This window comes from Ostrinia nubilalis, chromosome 1 (genome assembly GCF_963855985.1).
Source record: "Ostrinia nubilalis chromosome 1, ilOstNubi1.1, whole genome shotgun sequence".
NCBI lineage: Eukaryota > Metazoa > Arthropoda > Insecta > Lepidoptera > Crambidae > Ostrinia > Ostrinia nubilalis.
This window is the reverse complement of record NC_087088.1, coordinates 282785-300662: the sequence shown is the minus strand read 5'-3', so window position 1 is coordinate 300662 and position 17878 is coordinate 282785. Positions and strand designations below refer to the sequence as shown.

At 37.6% G+C, this 17878-nt stretch overlaps 3 protein-coding genes across 10 annotated transcripts in view; 2 read left to right on the top strand and 1 right to left on the bottom strand.

The window, feature by feature from the left end:
- LOC135074877 (putative aminopeptidase W07G4.4) overlaps positions 1 to 17878 on the top strand; it is a 166754-nt gene that overhangs the window by 97573 nt on the left and 51303 nt on the right. The gene's annotated exons all lie outside the window — the stretch shown is intronic.
- Positions 5374 to 7681, top strand: LOC135074348 (zinc finger protein 706-like). 3 transcript variants are annotated; one of them, XM_063968720.1, is made up of 3 exons: positions 5374 to 5702; positions 7011 to 7163; positions 7288 to 7681. In XM_063968720.1, the coding sequence occupies exons 2-3, from the start codon at positions 7020 to 7022 to the stop codon at positions 7375 to 7377; spliced, it is 234 nt and encodes a 77-aa protein (XP_063824790.1). In that variant the 5' UTR covers positions 5374 to 5702; positions 7011 to 7019; the 3' UTR covers positions 7378 to 7681. The 3 variants fall into 3 exon arrangements, with proteins under 3 accessions (XP_063824790.1, XP_063824713.1, XP_063824861.1); XM_063968643.1 differs by having other exon boundaries at positions 5379 to 5702; positions 6992 to 7163; XM_063968791.1 differs by lacking the exon at positions 5374 to 5702 and adding an exon at positions 5842 to 5929 and having other exon boundaries at positions 6992 to 7163.
- Positions 10604 to 15999, bottom strand: LOC135074055 (DNA repair protein complementing XP-A cells homolog). Of its 4 annotated transcripts, none has more exons than XM_063968394.1 (5): positions 15924 to 15999; positions 12979 to 13207; positions 12449 to 12685; positions 12180 to 12381; positions 10604 to 12099 (listed from the first exon to the last, which is right to left on the bottom strand). In XM_063968394.1, the coding sequence occupies exons 2-5, from the start codon at positions 13203 to 13205 to the stop codon at positions 11866 to 11868; spliced, it is 900 nt and encodes a 299-aa protein (XP_063824464.1). In that variant the 5' UTR covers positions 13206 to 13207; positions 15924 to 15999; the 3' UTR covers positions 10604 to 11865. The 4 variants fall into 4 exon arrangements, with proteins under 4 accessions (XP_063824464.1, XP_063824577.1, XP_063824524.1 ...); XM_063968507.1 differs by having other exon boundaries at positions 12996 to 13207; XM_063968454.1 differs by having other exon boundaries at positions 15911 to 15991.

Genomic DNA, 17878 nt, shown 5'->3' with positions numbered 1-17878 from the left:
ACACCTCTGTATAATACCTTGCTAAATTCTGCTTACGTTACAGCAAATGATGTTATAAATGGTAACATACCTGTTATGTTAAAAATAATAACTCATATTAATGATATGACTAAGAATATGTACAGATGTAATTTGTGGCCTATCTACACATGTAAATATGATTCGCTCTTGAATAAAATAAAAGTTGATATAAGTAGTGTAGATTCCAAAGAAGACTTTTTTCAGTTTATGAGTCACAAAACTATGGTGTATAAAATATATTCGGATGGATCAAAAAGTTTAAATGCAGTCAAATCTGCCCTTTATGATCCACAATGTAAATATAGTAAATGTTTTAAAATTAATTCAGAGTGTAGCATATTTACTGCTGAGGCATATGCTATATTACAAGCATTAATTTACATTAAGTCTTTAAGCTATTGTAGTTATAATGAGTTTATGATATTATCTGATTCGAAAAGTGTTTTGATGAGCTTAGACAATAATAATATGCACTTTAAAACAAATTATTTAATTTATAATATAAGAAACATTATTAATGAAATTAAAAAACCAATTTCACTCAAGTGGATTCCATCTCATCGAGGCATACCAGGGAACGAAATTGTGGATCAAGTTGCCAACTCTGAACCTCATGAAGACCACTCGGAGCATTTTAAGGTCCCCTTCACGGACTTTCACACCATTATGAAAGAAAACTGTAAAGAGATATGGAAAAATTATTGGAAAATATGCTCAGAAACCAAAGGCAGATGGTATGCTGGGATACAAAAGGAAATACCAACGAAACCCTGGTATTATTACAAAGAGTATATAAGCCGTAGATTTGTAACAACAATGAATCGTCTGCGATTTGGACACCTCAGATCTCCCTCCCATCTACAGCGAATGAAAATAGTAAATAGCAGTTCATGCAATTTTTGTGATGAGGCTGATGCCGACCTGGAACATCTGATTATGAAATGCCCAAGATTTGGCCTTGAAAGACTTACACTAGTAGCCGATTTGAATCACTTATCAGAAGCAGATACAGATGTTAATGTAATACCCCGCCACATCCAGGAAATATTATCAAAACCTATTACTTATGAATATTTATATAAATATGTAATCACTACAGTCGGACATTTATAAAAAGGACAAGTTTAAAGTTTAAAACTGTGTAAGAAGAAGCAAACTGGAAGCAAACATTTTATTTTAACGACATGAAAGAATATTTATTGACAACTCACAAGTATTCGGCCAATGGTACAAATTTCCAGGCCAGGAAGGTTTAAATTAAAAAAAAAAAAAAAAAATCCAAAATGGCCGGTGTTGTTTTTGTTATGTTAAATGCATTCTTGTTTTCTTAGCCATCATTTAAGTTTTCTGTGGCCCTATTAAAGTATTGAAGAGTCGTCGAGTCAAATTCAAGTTCATTCCTTCGTACCTGCTGCTGTTCTGGTTCATCGGAGTTTTGTTCGTTCCTTCGTGAATCGCAAGAAACTTTCTGTTATGTTCACAAGTGATCTGAGTTTTCTCAATGTGCAAATGCTTTTTTAGTGTTGTTGAAAACTTTGCGAAAAGACGCTTTTGGTGTATAATATTATGTGTGTTCATAAATAAAGTAAAATTATTAAATTCAAAAGTTTTTGTTTACTTATTTGCATTTCCATGTGCAATGTAGAATTTTTCCAAATCCATTGTTTTGAAAATAATACAATACGTACACCATAAAGATAAATATTTTCAAAATAATGGATTTGAAAAAAATCTACATTGTACATCATAAAAACAATAATTCTTTGAAGGTTATGAGGGCCTATGTGTGCGTGAACTGTGTGTATGTGTGCGTGGACTTTATGTATGTATGTGTGCGTGTACTATGTATGTATGTGAGCGTTACGTACGTAGGTTAAGTACAGGGAATTTAACACCAGGCTGTCAATTAGTAGGCTCAAAAATTTGACAGAGAGGGTTCTCTATTTCCTATGTATTACTTTTCTCTATGGTCTCCACCAGGGTACGGAAACTTCCATACTACGATCAAACTTGCTTCCAAACAGCGACTTCAGTCGATAAATTCCAATACTTTTTTTTTTTTTTCTTCTTTATGGCTCTCGCGGATTGCGTTTAGCCACGACGGGGTTCTTGATTTTTGCGTTCAGTTTTGCCATAAGTTTTGCGGACATTGCGTTTAGACAGGGTGGGATTGGGTTAAAGTTAAAAGGTAGGGAAACGAATCAATTACGGAAGGAAACGGAACAAAGGATGGTTTTCATAGGATCAATTTAGGTGTGATATAAGTACAAAATAATAAAAATAAAATAATATTTACATAAGTACAATATACATTACTATTTACAATTTTATATTATTATGGGTAATAAATTCGGCTAGGATATTATAAACATCAATGTTATTGGTATATAATAGGCAAGTGATGGATGTAGGAAAAGGAATTTTAATGGCTAAAAGAGAACTAATAAAAGAGGAACGATCATATAGGCAACAGTAAAAAAATATGTGATTTAAGTCTCCGACGCCAGAACCACAAGTGCACGAATCATAATCAAGTACATGAATTTTAGCCAAGTGTGCTGGAGTGCACACGTGACCAAGTCGCATTCTAGTTAAAATGGTAGTAACTGTTTTGGAAAGATTAATTTTAACAAACCATGGTTTACAAAGGATGGATGGTTGAATGAGCTTGTAATGTTTCCCCTTAGATTGGCTAGTGAACTCCCAATTCTCATCCCAGGCAGATTTGAGATAAGCTTTGGGAAGGGCTGCCGTTAAGTCATGGCAATAATTTGTGTACGGATGTATATCTCCACACTCAACCGCTTCATTGGCCAGCTTATCAGCTTTATCATTTCCTGGAATATTGGTATGACTAGGAATCCACGCAAAATTAATTAAATGACTGTTAAGACTACATTTGTGAAGTAATTTCCTGCATTCTGTAATAATAGGATAATTAGTATTGTTCTTAAATGGAAATTTATGTAATGCCTGCAAAGCACTTTTAGAGTCACAAAATATTACAGTTGTGTTTAATTTCATAAGGAGAGCATACTCTAAAGCCTTAAACAGTCCAAAACATTCTCCTGTAAAGACTGATGATTCTGGACGGAGTTTTATTTTCTGGACAATATGATATTGTTTATGGTATGCGCCAACGCCAACATGACCCGTTGGAGAGTGCTTAGATGCATCGCAATAGATATGATGCCAATCGCCCCAGTGTTCGTCTACGATCTGATTGAACTTAATGTTAGCATTGTAGTCATCCTTATGTATGTCTAGGTTGAAATGAATTGTCGGAGTAAGAATAAGGGATTCAAAATTTACAGAAAATATCGGAAGAAAGGAGGTTCTGTGGACTGGGGCTTGGATTGATATAAATTTACGAAAACTAATAATCACACAAGGAGGAGATTTACGTGACCAATAAGAGGAAGTATCAATTAAATCATTAAGTCTGTTGAGTTTGCTATATATAGGATGGTCAGCAAATTGAAGTACACGGAAAAGATACTTGTCACATAAATATTGGCGGCGTAATTTCAATGGGGGCTCAACACATTCAGCTTGCAAGGCATTGATTGGACTCGATTTCATAGCACCAGCTATAATCCTTAGCGCTTTAGATTGAATCGCATCCAATTTACTTAAACCAACTAAATTACAAGGCTCTAGATAGAAACTGCCATAGTCAAGTACACTTCTTATAATAGCATTGTATAAAAGTCTTAATGACGCTGGGTGAGCACCCCACCAGACTCCAGAAACACATCTTAAAATATTTAAAAGCTTTTCAGATTTTGCAGCAATGCTATAACAATGAGGAAGCAATACTTTTTAACTACCCTAAAACGCTTTAGATGTCGCTGCTCCTGTTTCCTTCATATTTTCATTTTTTTCTTAATTAAAATATATTTCAGAATATTGTTAATTACAATGTGAAAACTTTTTTTAAAATGAAATTAATTTGTTTTAATTTAAAACTGAACGGTGACATTTTTTGTTATAATTTACATAATAGAGTAGTAGAAATTACTATTTAACATATGGCAACTTTGTTTTTCCTCCAAAATGGCCGGTGTTGTTTTTGTTAGGTTGAATGCATTCTTGTTTTCTTAGCCATCGTTTATGAGTTCTGTGGCCCTATTAAAGTATTGAAGAGTCGAGTCAAATTCAAGTTCATTCCTTCGTACCTGCTGCTGTTCTGGTTCATCGGAGTTTTGTTCGTTCCTTCGTGAATCGCGAAGAAACTTTCTGTTATGTTCACAAGTGATCTGAGTTTTCTCAAAGTGCAAATGCTTTTTTAGTGTTGTTGAAAACTTTGCGAAAAGACGCTTTTGGTGTATAATATTATGTGTGTTCATAAATAAAGTAAAATTATTAAATTGAAAAGTTTTTGTTTATTTGCATTTCCATGTGCAATGTAGAATTTTTCCAAATCCATTGTTTTGAAAATAATACAATACGTACACCATAAAGATAAATACTTTCAAAATAATGGATTTGAAAAAATTCTACATTGTACATCAAAAAAACAATAATTAATTCTTTGAAGGTTATGAGGGCCTATGTGTGCGTGAACTGTGTGTATGTGTGCGTGGACTTTATGTATGTATGTGTGCGTGGACTATGTATGTATGTGAGCGTTACGTACGTAGGTTAAGTACAGGGAATTTAACACCAGGCTGTCAATTAGTAGGTTCAAAAATTTGACAGAGAGGGTTCTCTATTTCCTATGTATTACTTTTCTCTATGGTCTCCACCCACCACAGATGTCACAAACGTGTCAAAGTCAAATCCTTTTTTTTTTTGACAGATGGACACCACATCAATGGATTTATATACAGATCCATATCTGTGGATTTATAGATGACCCACGCTGAACTGTCCCGCCAAACTCAATGACAGGGGGGCGCTACCATCGTTCAACTATATGGTTTCCAACATGGTAAAAATCGGAACTAGCGATTCGGTATTGACGGTGGCGCCCCACTGTCAATGTCATGCACAGGACAGTTCAGTATTTTGGAACTATATGCTCTTCTTTATTATTGTCTCACTAACAATACATACACAATAGAATAATAACATTCAGCGTCCCGATGTAGACAGAGAATACTCTGAATTTTATTACTCTGCGCTGAAAGGTCTCATGAAATTCATGATGAAATGAATGAACCGAACGTTCGTTACTACGGCTCAGTGGGTCTAGACAAAGTGCAAATTATAATCGCAAACCAGTCGAAAAGTGGTCGAAAAGCCCCTTTTTTGTATGGAGTTTTGACGGATTCTATTTTCGATTCGATCAAAAAGTGCGTTTTGTCTAGGGGGGCAGCTCAATACGATGACGTAGTGCGTCTTAACTTAAGTGTACAAGGCTGTATGATCTTATTTTACCAGCCCAAAAGAAGACAAAGCCATTTTTATAAGGTTAAAAAAAAAATGTTGTATTTAGGTTGAAGTATCAAAGAGTGTCTGTATTAGATCTAAAATCTGAATATCTGTGTTTTATTTACTTTGTTTTAAAAGTATTCATATGTTGTATGCAGTTATATCTTTTTTAAATTTACGATACAGTTAGATTACATTAGCCATAACCTGTTGTGACAACGTTGATTTACGTGGAGTAACTCCAACTGTTGAAGGAGTATTATTTCGTCATTAGGAAAATAACTAATCAACTTAGTGTTCTTAAGGTAAGTTAAATACTTCCATTGATTTATACCCTATCTTTCGTATCCGTTAGTGTTCTAAGTTCCATGCCATTTTGAACTTAATTTGCAGAAAGAGAAGTATGGCTGGTAGTATTGGCTGTCAGTGTGACACATGTGGCATATTATTTCGGTCGAAGCCAATACATCAAATGCTAAGCTATTTCAGCTCATTATAAACACTAATAAGTAAATAAATACGGTCTAGTCAGGTACTCTACCTACCAGATATACCTTCTGTAAATTCTGTGTAGTCAATTTCATGTAATAAACCTTCATCATAGAATGATGTACCTATAAAATACAGTGAAAATTTACTTTCACTGTATTGTAGGTGTATTCTTTGTACATCATACAGTGAATGCTCGACTTTTTATAGAAATTGGTTTAATATTCCCAATATTGCCCTTTGAATTATTAACCTTTAACCGACGACGTGATTTTTTTGTCACGTCGTCTGCGACTTGCGGTCTGTGGGACCGCTATACTGTTTACTCAAAAAATCAAGAAAAACTATACTTTTTCCTTAATATAGTGAACATTATGAATAAAATAAAAATAAACGACACGTACATTACATGCACAAAAAAAATTTTGATGTAGGGTAAACAATAGGCCCAATCTGGACATATTTTTTTACCGCATGCCAAGCATTTTTGGTATGCATAGATAACACCTATAAGATAATTTCGTTTTCAATTTAGGTGGACTAAAATGTACGACTTTTTTGCAGCTGGTGCAATGAAATCAGGCTGATTTGGCATGTCAGAGCCAAGAATACATGTCACTGTTTGCTTTACCACCCGTTCCGTGGTATTTTTTTACAGACTACCATCTTTTACATAATATTATGTCCTAATATCAATATATCATTAGGAAATGTCTTTCTCTAGCTTGGGATGGCCCAGGATCCATCATTTTTACCAAAAATCAGTTGTCTAAAACAAAAACGCAAGTTATAGTATGGTACAAAAAAGTTACGTAGTCTGCGACGTGCGGTCCCACAGACCGCTGTGAAACTTTAAATCGAATTATCTTATTAAAACTGCCCTCATCGATGTAACCACTACCTGTAATGGCGTACGGGCAACTAAACTCGAAGGTACTGAGACGCTCGGGACACGGGAGTAAGTAGAACATTGCAATCCAGAAATTTCAAAAACCGGAGCGGTCTGTGAGACCGCACGTCGTCGGTTAAAGGTTAATGGTGGCATTCAATATGTTAGCTAAGAGAGAAGAAAATGCTATCAATAATTGTTAATATTTCTAATCAGGTACATTGAACGTTCTTAGTCCTAAGATATGGCACGTGGGCAGCAGAAGATCCAGTCCCAAGCCAAGGCTGCTGAGAAGCAGTCCAAGATGAAGAAGCAGCAGGGGCACAGCGCCACCGACCAGAAAAAGGCTGCTCAAAAGGCACTTGTGCATGTCTGCGTTGTTTGCAAGGTAACTAAATTCATTCTTCTCTTTTAATTAAATATTTTTCTTAAATAAAGAACAATGGCTTTTATTTATATCCATATTTTGTTTTTTTTTTACATTTCTCTTAAATCATTCCTTTTTTTTACAGGCCCAAATGCCTGACCCCAAGACCTACAAGCAACATTTTGAAAACAAACACCCGAAGAATGACCTACCTGAGGATCTAAAAGCTATCTAAATTTTTATATTATGTTTGTAGATTTAAACATTTATTTAATATTCTTAGGACCCTGCACTCACTATATTTACTGTATAGTGTATTGGATATAAAAAAATACCTGCCTGAATGGTTAAATTATATAAACAAGTGTTTAAAACTATGCTGAAGGACATTATCTTGAGTCTCTTTCACTATGAGCAAAGGCCATGGCCTCTGTCGGAAAACTAATGTCTACTTCACAAGCAATGCTGTTTGTAAAGTGAGTGCAGGGTATATAATCTGTAAATTTTTCACATTTTAAATGCATTTCTTTATTCCTTTACTTTTGTGTATTATTTTATACTTCCTAAAAGTATTATAGATAATCAGTGATGCTCCTCTGAGAAGAGTCCAAGCTGAGGGCTGCAGGGACTGCTGTCTGGAAGAGCCCAAGACGTGGAAGAACTGGCTGTGAGTTTGACATTTTGATACTTTCTCATATTTAGTTAAAAATTGTGACCTATTGAATAAAATGTATAGCATAAATTAAGCATCAATATCATTCATCTGAGGAATAAAAAGTTACGAAAATTACGTCGACCGTAATATGGATGTTTGTATGGAAAACTGAACCACGATTTTTAAAATACATTTTTGCACAATTTGCAAGTGTTGTTCAAAACATACTGACCACAAATATACCACCAACTATCAAATAAACTATCACTAGAAACAGTGTTAAGCAATTTAAAGTTGTATACCTCAAAAAAAACAACCTTTAAATAATAATAACTCGAAATACAGATAACAAACTCCACCATTAGGTGAGCCTGTGTGGTAAAAAAAGAAATTAAATAAAAAAAAATTATGGCGGATTGTACAGCGCCCCTATCGGAAACTTTCAAGAACTAATATCTTTTTACCGCGCTCGCTAGTGACAACGTTTATTGTAAACACGTTTTATGATCCTGTTAGAATATTAGGAACTTTGTTTTTGGCTTTGTTTATTTATTTATTTATTAATGCAAAACACTTGTAAGCTTACAGAGCAGGTCCAAAGCGCTTACAAGCTTAAAAATAAAATTTACATATCATAGGTACACTTAGGTCACAAATAAAATAGGTACATGCAGGTTTGGTTTGGTTATATGTATTATACAGCGTGTTAGGTAAATGGGTATATGAGCCGACACTAGCCCATGTTAACATATGCATATAAATGGTATGGTGAAGTCAGAAAATTGATATTCTCATTTTAATTTTTTAAATGTTCATACAAAATAAAATTTATAAAATCAGATTTGTATGAAAATTAAAATAATTAAAATTATGATATCAATTTTCTGACTTCACCATACCATTTATATGCATATGTTAACATGGGCTAGTGTCGGCTCATATACCCATTTACCTAACACCCTGTATAACTGACTGACTTAGTGACATGTCAACGCACAGCCTAAACGGCTAAACGTAGGCACTTGAAATTTGGAAGGGACGTAGCTTAGGTACCGTAGAGGTGCACTAAGAAAGGAATTCCCGAAATTCGCACGGGAACAGGAATTAGCGGGAAAAAATATTTGTATGAAAAAATCTAAACCGCGTAAGATTGATGAAGGGGGTAAGGTCTCAGCCTCGAACTTAGCGGGCAGCGGCGCGGGAGCGGCGGCGGGGCGGAAGCGGCAGGATCTTATGCGTAAAATCAAATAGACCGGTTCTCGAAAACAGCGGCGCGGTAGCGGCGCCGGAGCGGGCAACGGCGAGGGAGCGGGCAACGAGCGGGCAGCGCACTCCTTCTTTTGCCCACAATAAATCGAGCGTAAGGAATAAATTTGAATCGAAATAAAATTGTCGCCGTTGTTCAGACATTTCGTTCGCGAATAAAAACAAATATCTCGACAACACAACCCCGAACACAACACTTCGCCGCTAAAGCGCCGCGCGAGCTGCCCGCTGGTTTCGAGAACGGGTCTGCGTTGCCCGCCCCGCTCCCGCGCCACCGCCGCCGCCGCCCCGCTGCCCGCTAAGTTCGAGGCTGAGGCCTTAAACGGGATCCACGCGTACGAAGTCGCGGGCGGCCGCTAGTCTATACTTATAATAAATCTGTAGAGAGGTCAATTCTGTACATGAAATATATTTTCAAAATAACTATCAGGGGGTGATTAGTGATCGATACTGATGCCAAAAATGCAATCAGTAAAATTTTTGTCTGTCTGTCTGTCTGTCTGTATGTTCCTTATAGAAACAAAAACTACTCGACGGATTTTAACGAAACTTGGTACAATTATTCTTCATACTCCTGGGCAGGTTATAGGATACTTAGGAATTCCCACAGGAACGGGAATTAGCGGGAAAATTCTTTTGTATGAAAAATCTAAACCGCTTAAGTTAGACGCTTGAAATTTGGCATGCAGGTACCTTAGTAAACTTAAAGCTTAGTTACAACACGATATTGCAAAATTCCCACGGGAACGGGAGTTAGCGGGAAAAAACATTTGTATGAAAAAATCTAAACCGCGTAAGATAGACTCTTGAAATTTGACATGCAGGTACCTTAGTAAACTTAAAGCTTAATTACAACAGGATATTGCAAAATTCCCACGGGAACGGGAGTTAGCGGGGAAAAAACATTTGTATGAAAAAATCTAAACCGCGTAAAATAGACTTTTGAAATTTGACATGCAGATACCTTAGTAAACTGAAAGCTTAGTTACAACAGGATATTGCAAAATTCCTACGGGAACGGGAGTAAGCGGGAAAAAACATTTGTATGAAAAAATCTAAACCGCGTCAGATAGACGCTTGAAATTTGGCATGCAGGTACCTTAGTAAACTTAAAGCTTAGTTACAACATGATATTGCAAAATTCCCACGGGAACGGGAGTTAGCGGGAAAAAACATTTGTATGAAAAATCTGAACCGCGTAAGATAGATGAAGGGGGGGGGGGGGGGTAAAACGAGATCCACGCGTACGAAGTCGCGGGCGGCCGCTAGTCTTAAATAAAACTGTTCCCTGAAGCTCCACATCAAATAAACTGTTTCGTCGTGTGAGTTTACGTCAAACGCATTTGATGTCGATTGCGTAAAAAAGTGTTTAAAAGCTCTCAGAAGGGCTTAGTGTGACTTTACATTAAACGTCGTCACTAACTAGCGAGCGCGTTAAAAAGATATTAGTTTTAGTTCTTGAAAGTTTCCGATGGGGGCGCTGTACAATCCGTCATATTTTTTTTATTTATTTTTTTTTTTTTTGGGATGGACTGTCCCGTTTATTTAATTTCACTTTTTACGCAGTCGACATCAAATGAGTTTGACGTAAACTCACACTACGCCTGCTGATGTCGATTCGGAACCTGTGCCCCGACTACGCTAATTTTTAACGTCTCCAATACATACGCGCTTCTTCTCCAGTTTCGCTCCGTTTTTCATTTCAGCTTAGGTGCAAATTCGGTATTACGGTAATCATTACCGTAATACCGGGTAATGGAAGTACCTTCCTAGTATTTTCATTGTCACATGAGATATTTAGCATAACGTTTACGTCTATGCTTCGTTTCAACTAGCTGTCTAAACGACACCGTGATACGGATTTGTCTAAACAGCTGATGTTCGTTCGTCGTCCGGGCACGTTGAAGATAAAATTTTTAGCGTTATCGAGGCCCTGGACAGTGAACTGCTAATAGCCGTCATAACAATCCCATCAAAAACAATACTTGTCAAAAAAACCAAGTCTCGCAACTCAGTTGTTGTACGGTAAAAAGTTGTGAGATCCATGTAATACCAAGTCGGTTATTAATTTATTCAGTCTACTTAAGCAATTCAGTCTTATCTTTAACGTTTTATATAAATATATTGACTTGGCCACCGCATGTGAAAACACGTGTAAATTAAATTATTTAGTGCGATGCGATTTTTATATACGGGAAAAAATATATAATGTATCTTAAGCTGATTTCATAGTCAAATGTTTATTGCATCATGTTGGTGCATTTGAATCATAAATAATAATACAGAAGACAACCTGTCAAATATTATTATTATGTAGGTAGTTAGGTAAATTAGCTCAGTAAGACTAGGCGCAGACCATCGATTTTTCATCGGCCGATAGTTTAGTCGGGCAGTTGATCAGTATGGGCATGTAAAGGAAGGATGGAAAGTGCGCACATTACGTCGATTTGATTTCATACAAATTAAAATCGGGCTCAACTATCGGCCAACTAAAAATCGGTGGTCTGCGCCTAGTCTTACTGAGCTAATTGAATTACCTAACTACATAATACATGTAAATCAGCCTTTAGGACCTTTAGGTAAATACTTAAGTCAGTTTTGCTTTTCAATTATTTATTTATTATTCATGTTCTTATTTTTAGCTTTCTTTTAGGACTAAAACATGAAATATGTACACAGACAGATTATAAAATAAATACATGCAACTTAATCTTAAAAGCATTTTTTATCACTACACTTTGTGGGGTTAAGCGGAGCCAAAGTCGCAGCTTGATTCGGCATTATAGCAGTCCGCGGCGAAGGCTACATCTTCTCGTAGGTCTCGACGTGGCCGCAGTCGAGGCAGGTGCGCGCGTACTCGTCCGCGGCGGCGTCGTGCCGCTCGGGCCCGAAGCGGTGCGCGTGCGCCGCGTGCGCGCGGTCGAACAGGCTCGAGCGCGTGTCCATGCGCAGCGCGCGCAGCCGCCGCGCCGCCGCCTTCTGGCCCGCGCGCGCCCGCGCCGCCGTGCGCCGCTCCCGCTCCCGCTCCAGCGCCTCCTGCGGACAAGCGCCCCGTGAGCGATGAGCGCCGCGCGGCGAGCGGCGAGCGGCGAGCCCGCAGCGCGCGCCGGCCGTACCTCCGAGCCCCACACCTCGCGCGCGCGCGCCTCCACCTGCGCGCGCAGGTACAGGCGCATGTCGCTGCGCGCGCCGCGGTGCGGGTTGCGGCGCCGCACGCAGCGCAGCGGCGGCGGCCGCAGGTCCAGGTCGCAGTCCTTGAGCCGGAACTCGCTCTTGGCCTCCGTGCGCGTCAGCAGCGAGTGCGCGCCGTCCTCGTCCCTGCCGACAACCACCGTGTCAACGACGTCCAACTTGCCGACGTTTCGGGGGACGCCGGATGTGTCACCTGCACGAGTCGCAGACGCCGTAGCCGAAGGTGTCGAAGAGGTAGGACTGCGGGAAGGTCCGCTCGCAGTCCATGCACGTGGGACGTTCGGAGGGATCGACGACCGGTGCGTCGCGCGCGACTCTCGGCGGCGGCGGCGCCTCGGCCTCCTCCAGCAAGAACCCGCCGCCCGAATCTACCAGGCGCGTGCCTCCCACCGTCAAGGTTTTGACGTTTTCCTCGACTTCGATTCCAGTCCTGAAAGAAATCGAGCAGGATCGAGATAAAAGAAAATGGATCGCTTTGGATACGAAATAACATAACGTATTATTAGTCACTTGTGATATCTTCTTATGGCTTTAGTAGGTATATTTATATTTTTTTCTAATATCCTAGTATTTTACCGCATGGTATATTTTTGTTTTGGATTGTATTAATCTGCTATTTGTAAAAATTGTCTCTAAGGCATATTCGGTCTAAACTGCCTCATGTATTATTTATTACATTAAAATATGCTGTTTGTTTTAATGTAAAATAAATAAATAAGTGACTTGGGCGGGCGACGCACGAGGCGGGCGTCCTGCAGGGCGCGCGCGCGCAGCCGGTTGCGCTCGATGCGCGCGCGCTGCGCCGCCGACAGCTGCGGGCGCGCCTCGTCCGCGGGCGCCTCTCCGTCGTCACACGCATCGACCTCGTCCGGGGGCGCCTCTCCGTCGTCACACGCATCGATCTCGTCTGTGATTGCTGCATTACTGCTACCGTTTATTTCGGCTGCCATATCTAACGCCAGAGAGATATTTAATGAGTATTTTTTTTATGAGAGCTCTAATCGTTGACAAGGTGCACAAAATAAGCGCGTAGGTTTAGCGCTGACTGAAACCTGCCGAAACGTAGAGGGGATAGTCTCGCGCGTGGGTATTATGTCAAATAGTAAACCTATCGCCGAACGGAATGTGGAGGAGGATAGCTGCTGCTCACGCGCACGTAAAATATAATGAATGATATTAGGTACTGTAATAAATTTAATGGTAAAGTATTAACTTAAGTACTCTGTACAACAAAAAACTATCCTACTAATATTATAAATGCGAAAGTTTGGATATCTCGATGTTTGTTACTCTTTTCACGCAAAAACTACTGAACGGATTTGGATGAAACTTTATAGTATTATTGTTTATAACCCAGAATAACATATAGGCTATAATTTATGACGATCTGTGACAAACGAAATTTAACGCGGGTGAAGCCGCGGGAAAAAGCAAACTCTTGAAACTTGTCAAAGTATTTAATAAACAAACTCAAAAACTTAAATCAACAAAAAAAAAAAGATTAAAAGCAATAACAAAAACGCGACTGGAAGTACGCGGTTATGAAGGACGGGATAAAATAAAAAAATCAAAATCAAAAATACTGGAGAGAGCGACCAGCGCTACGCACGCCAGAGCCCTTCATTCCTCTAGCCCCCTTAAGATACCTTATTTTTTACTTCTGCGCAATAAAGGGCCATGAAAGTTTAAGACAATACTTTGTTACGGAGTCTGAAAACTATACTTAATGAAAGTAGTATGTATTAATGTTTATTACATTCTCATTGAACCTGACTGAAAAGCTGGCATAAAGGACAGTGCCAATCCATGTTTGGAAGTTGGACCAAGTGCTGCCCAGAATGAAACCATAATATTTTGTATGTAAATAATTCAAAACAAAACTCTTAACTCCAGGGATAGATTTCAGTGCGCTTCGGTTTACACATTAGTATAGGCCTGAAGAACAAAATGCACTATGGGTTGATTCTGGGCAACACTTGGTCCAGACCCTGGCACTATCCTTTAAAGCAGTGTTTTTCACCCTGTGGGTTACGACCCGCTGGGGGATCGCGAAGCCTCTTTAAGGGGGTCGCGAGAGGTCGTAAAAACTACCTCAGTAAAAAAACAATTTTACGGAGTTAGGAGAGATTTATTCGAAATCTAAATAAACAAATGTATAAATGTTGTATGGATTGAATTATTTGGTCCCTACAACATTATATTTGTAATATTATAAAATGCATGAAAAAACATAACCCTCCTTCTGCCGCAGTCGGGTAAAAAACGAACGGTCGGGGGGTCGCAAAACATTTTTTCATACTAGGGGGGTCGTGACATGAAAAAGGTTGAAAAACACTGTTTTAACACTAGAAAGGCCGCCGTCCCATTTTTGTCCCACTAGCGAGTTTGATCAGCTCTAACTTTTTTATTTTTCAACGAAAGTCCATGAAACTTTTTGACTTTTTCTGATTTATTGAATTTTATCATTTTTTAATGTTTTTGATAATATAACATTAATAGACTTTTTTTTAAATCGGTTTTACCTAGAAGCGCCACTGGGTCAATTTTGTCCCACCCTGGTATTTGCCACAATAATTCGATGAAGAGTCCTTGTTTCGAGGAGATACGAAAGTGGAGAGGTGAGGAGAGTTTAGGTGACTCGTGACAATGCAGAAATGTAAATATATTGTACTAGTTTTTGCCTGTGACTTCACCCGTGAGAAATTAAGTCTATCATAGAAAAACCTAATTTCTTGACACTTATCGTTGATTTTTGACCAAATAACTGAATATTATTCTAAATTATAGCCTATATTATGTTATTCTGAAGTATTAACAATAAAATTGCAAAGTTTTATTAAGATCGGCTTAGTATTTTTTGCGTAAAAGAGTGAAAAAACATCCATCGATCTAACCATGAATCCATACTCACTTAGTTCAAGTTCCAGGCATATATCCACCTATTCATCCATCCTATCCATTCATCAGTCCATCCATCCTTCAATTCATCAATATTTATTAACTTTTACATTTATAATATTAGTAGGAAGATGGCCTCTAGACATAAGCCAGTTCATACATTGTATGATTTGATACATTTTTAAAATGTGTGACTTATAAAATTTTGAAGATTAAACGTACATACTTTTCATTGTAATTGGTCAAAAACTTCATTGTTTATGTACAGGTAACAGAAAAATAACCATAGAAATTCCTAAACACATAGTAGGTACACCAGATAGACAAAAATCCATAAAAAAAAACTTTGTGCAAAATGTGCACTATTATTTTTAAGATATTTATTTTTTCTTTAAAAATAATAATGACTAGTTAAAGTAGTAATTTCATGATTTTAATACAGTATACCACCACGTAATATGTGACTATTTTTAGATGAAACCAAAAATATCTAAATTTTAATAATTCCAAATTAAAATTGAATACATTATATTTTTAAAGAAATAAGTACATATTGTTTTAACCACATAGATAAACCTTTTTGTAAGGATACTACAAATAGTTTTAACCATAATATTCATGCCTGAAACTAAAAAATGTTACAAAATACATGCTGGGACAAAATTGACCCAGCAGCGCTTTTAGGGGGGTCGTAATCTTCGGCACTTCTAGTGTTAAAGGTATTAATTTGTTTTTGTGGGGTATCTTTAATATTTACCTCTAAGATTTACCTTATACGTGCGATTATCCTGCTGCTGATGTAAATCTATTTATGAAAGAATCAGGAATCGGAAAGAATTATAAAAAAATTATTATTATATTATTACAATAAAATCATTTAATTCTTCTTCTTCTTCTTTTATTTTGGCGACCTTATTAATCATTTAATTTATTGTGTGTGTCGTGTGTTGATGTAAAATCATAAAATGTGCGTGACATTGACGTGACTGACAGTTTTTTTTTCCAATAATAACATTGACGTCCACAGAAGGATTATGGATAGATGCAGCATGTATAAAAAAAATTGTATGAACACTTTTTTAACGTCATTAGTGTCATTTTAGCGAAATTTAGTGATTACCGCAACGTAAAAATAATCCCATCAAAAACAATACTTGTCAAAAAAACCAAGTCTCGCAACTCAGTTGTTCTACGGTAAAAAGTTGTGAGATCCATGTAATACCAAGTCCAGGCCAGGAAATCTTTAACGTTTTACATAAATATATTGACTTGGCCATCGCACTAAATAATTTAATTTACACGTGTTTTCATGCGATGGCCAAGTCAATATATTTATGTAAAACGTTAAAGATTTCCTGGCCTGGACTTGGTATTACATGGATCTCACAACTTTTTACCGTAGAACAACTGAGTTGCGAGACTTGGTTTTTTTGACAAGTATTGTTTTTGATGGGATCTCATTTCTTTTCTGGGGGCACGGCAGTGCCCCCACCAAGTCGAGCAAAAAAGCGGCACGGCCGTACCATCCTTTTCTCGAAGCAATTCAGGCCATTTTCGACCGCCTGTAACTTCGTTGTGGATAAAACTAGAAGGCTGAATTTTCATTAGCTATGCAGGCATTGTAAAGACACGGTATATTTAAAATTTCATTCAATTTGAACCAGTAGTTTAAGAATTATAACGGGTCAAAGTTACTTAATTTTGTCACTCACTGACTCACTGACTGACTCACCGATCATCAAAATTCTAAGGCACTTCTAGCAGACCTAGAAGCTTCAAATTTGGAATATAAGTAGTGTTTGGTGTATGAATCAAGGAAAAACTAAAATATTTGGGGGCACGGTAGTGCAACCGCCAAGTCGAGTAAAATTTTTCAATTTCGGTCCAGTTTTCTAGATACATAACTGCTGTCTACAAAATACAAAAAGAAATGAGATTTGGGGGCACGGTAGTGCAACCGCCAAGTCGAGTAAAATTTTTCAATTTCGGTCCAGTTTTCTAGATACATAACTGCTGTCTACAAAATACAAAAAGAAATGAGATCCTATCAAAAACAATACTTGTCAAAAAAACCAAGTCTCGCAACTCAGTTGTTCTACGGTAAAAAGTTGTGAGATCCATGTAATACCAAGTCCAAGCCAGGAAATCTTTAACGTTTTACATAAATATATTGACTTGGCCATCGCATGAAAACACGTGTAAATTAAATTATTTAGTGCGATGGCCAAGTCAATAATTTATGTAAAACGTTAAAGATTTCCTGGCCTGGACTTGGTATTACATGGATCTCACAACTTTTTACCGTAGAACAACTGAGTTGCGAGACTTGGTTTTTTTGACAAGTATTGTTTTTGATGGGATTGTATTTTGTAGACAGCAGTTATGTATCTAGAAAACTGGACCGAAATTGAAAAATTTTACTCAACTTGGCGGTTGCACTACCGTGCCCCCAAATATTTTAGTTTTTCCTTGATTCATACACCAAACACTACTTATATTCCAAATTTGAAGCTTCTAGGTCTGCTAGAAGTGCCTTAGAATTTTGATGATCGGTGAGTCAGTGAGTCAGTCAGTGAGTGACAAAATTAAGTAACTTTGACCCGTTATAATTCCTAAACTACTGGTTCAAATTGAATGAAATTTTAAATATACCGTGTCTTTACAATGCCTGCATAGCTAATGAAAATTCAGCCTTCTAGTTTTATCCACAACGAAGTTACAGGCA

Excerpts from the sequence above, each read along its gene's own strand:
- LOC135074348 (XM_063968720.1), top strand. The coding sequence starts at position 7,020 with ATGGCACGTGGGCAGCAGAAGATCCAGTCCCAAGCCAAGGCTGCTGAG. Across the intron at positions 7,164-7,287 it reads ATGTCTGCGTTGTTTGCAAG|GCCCAAATGCCTGACCCCAA; the intron begins GTAACTAAATTC and ends TTTTTTTTACAG.
- LOC135074055 (XM_063968394.1), bottom strand. The coding sequence starts at position 13,205 with ATGGCAGCCGAAATAAACGGTAGCAGTAATGCAGCAATCACAGACGAG. Across the intron at positions 12,686-12,978 it reads CTCGTGCGTCGCCCGCCCAA|GACTGGAATCGAAGTCGAGG; the intron begins GTCACTTATTTA and ends GATTTCTTTCAG. Across the intron at positions 12,100-12,179 it reads GCGAGGTGTGGGGCTCGGAG|GAGGCGCTGGAGCGGGAGCG; the intron begins GTACGGCCGGCG and ends GCTTGTCCGCAG.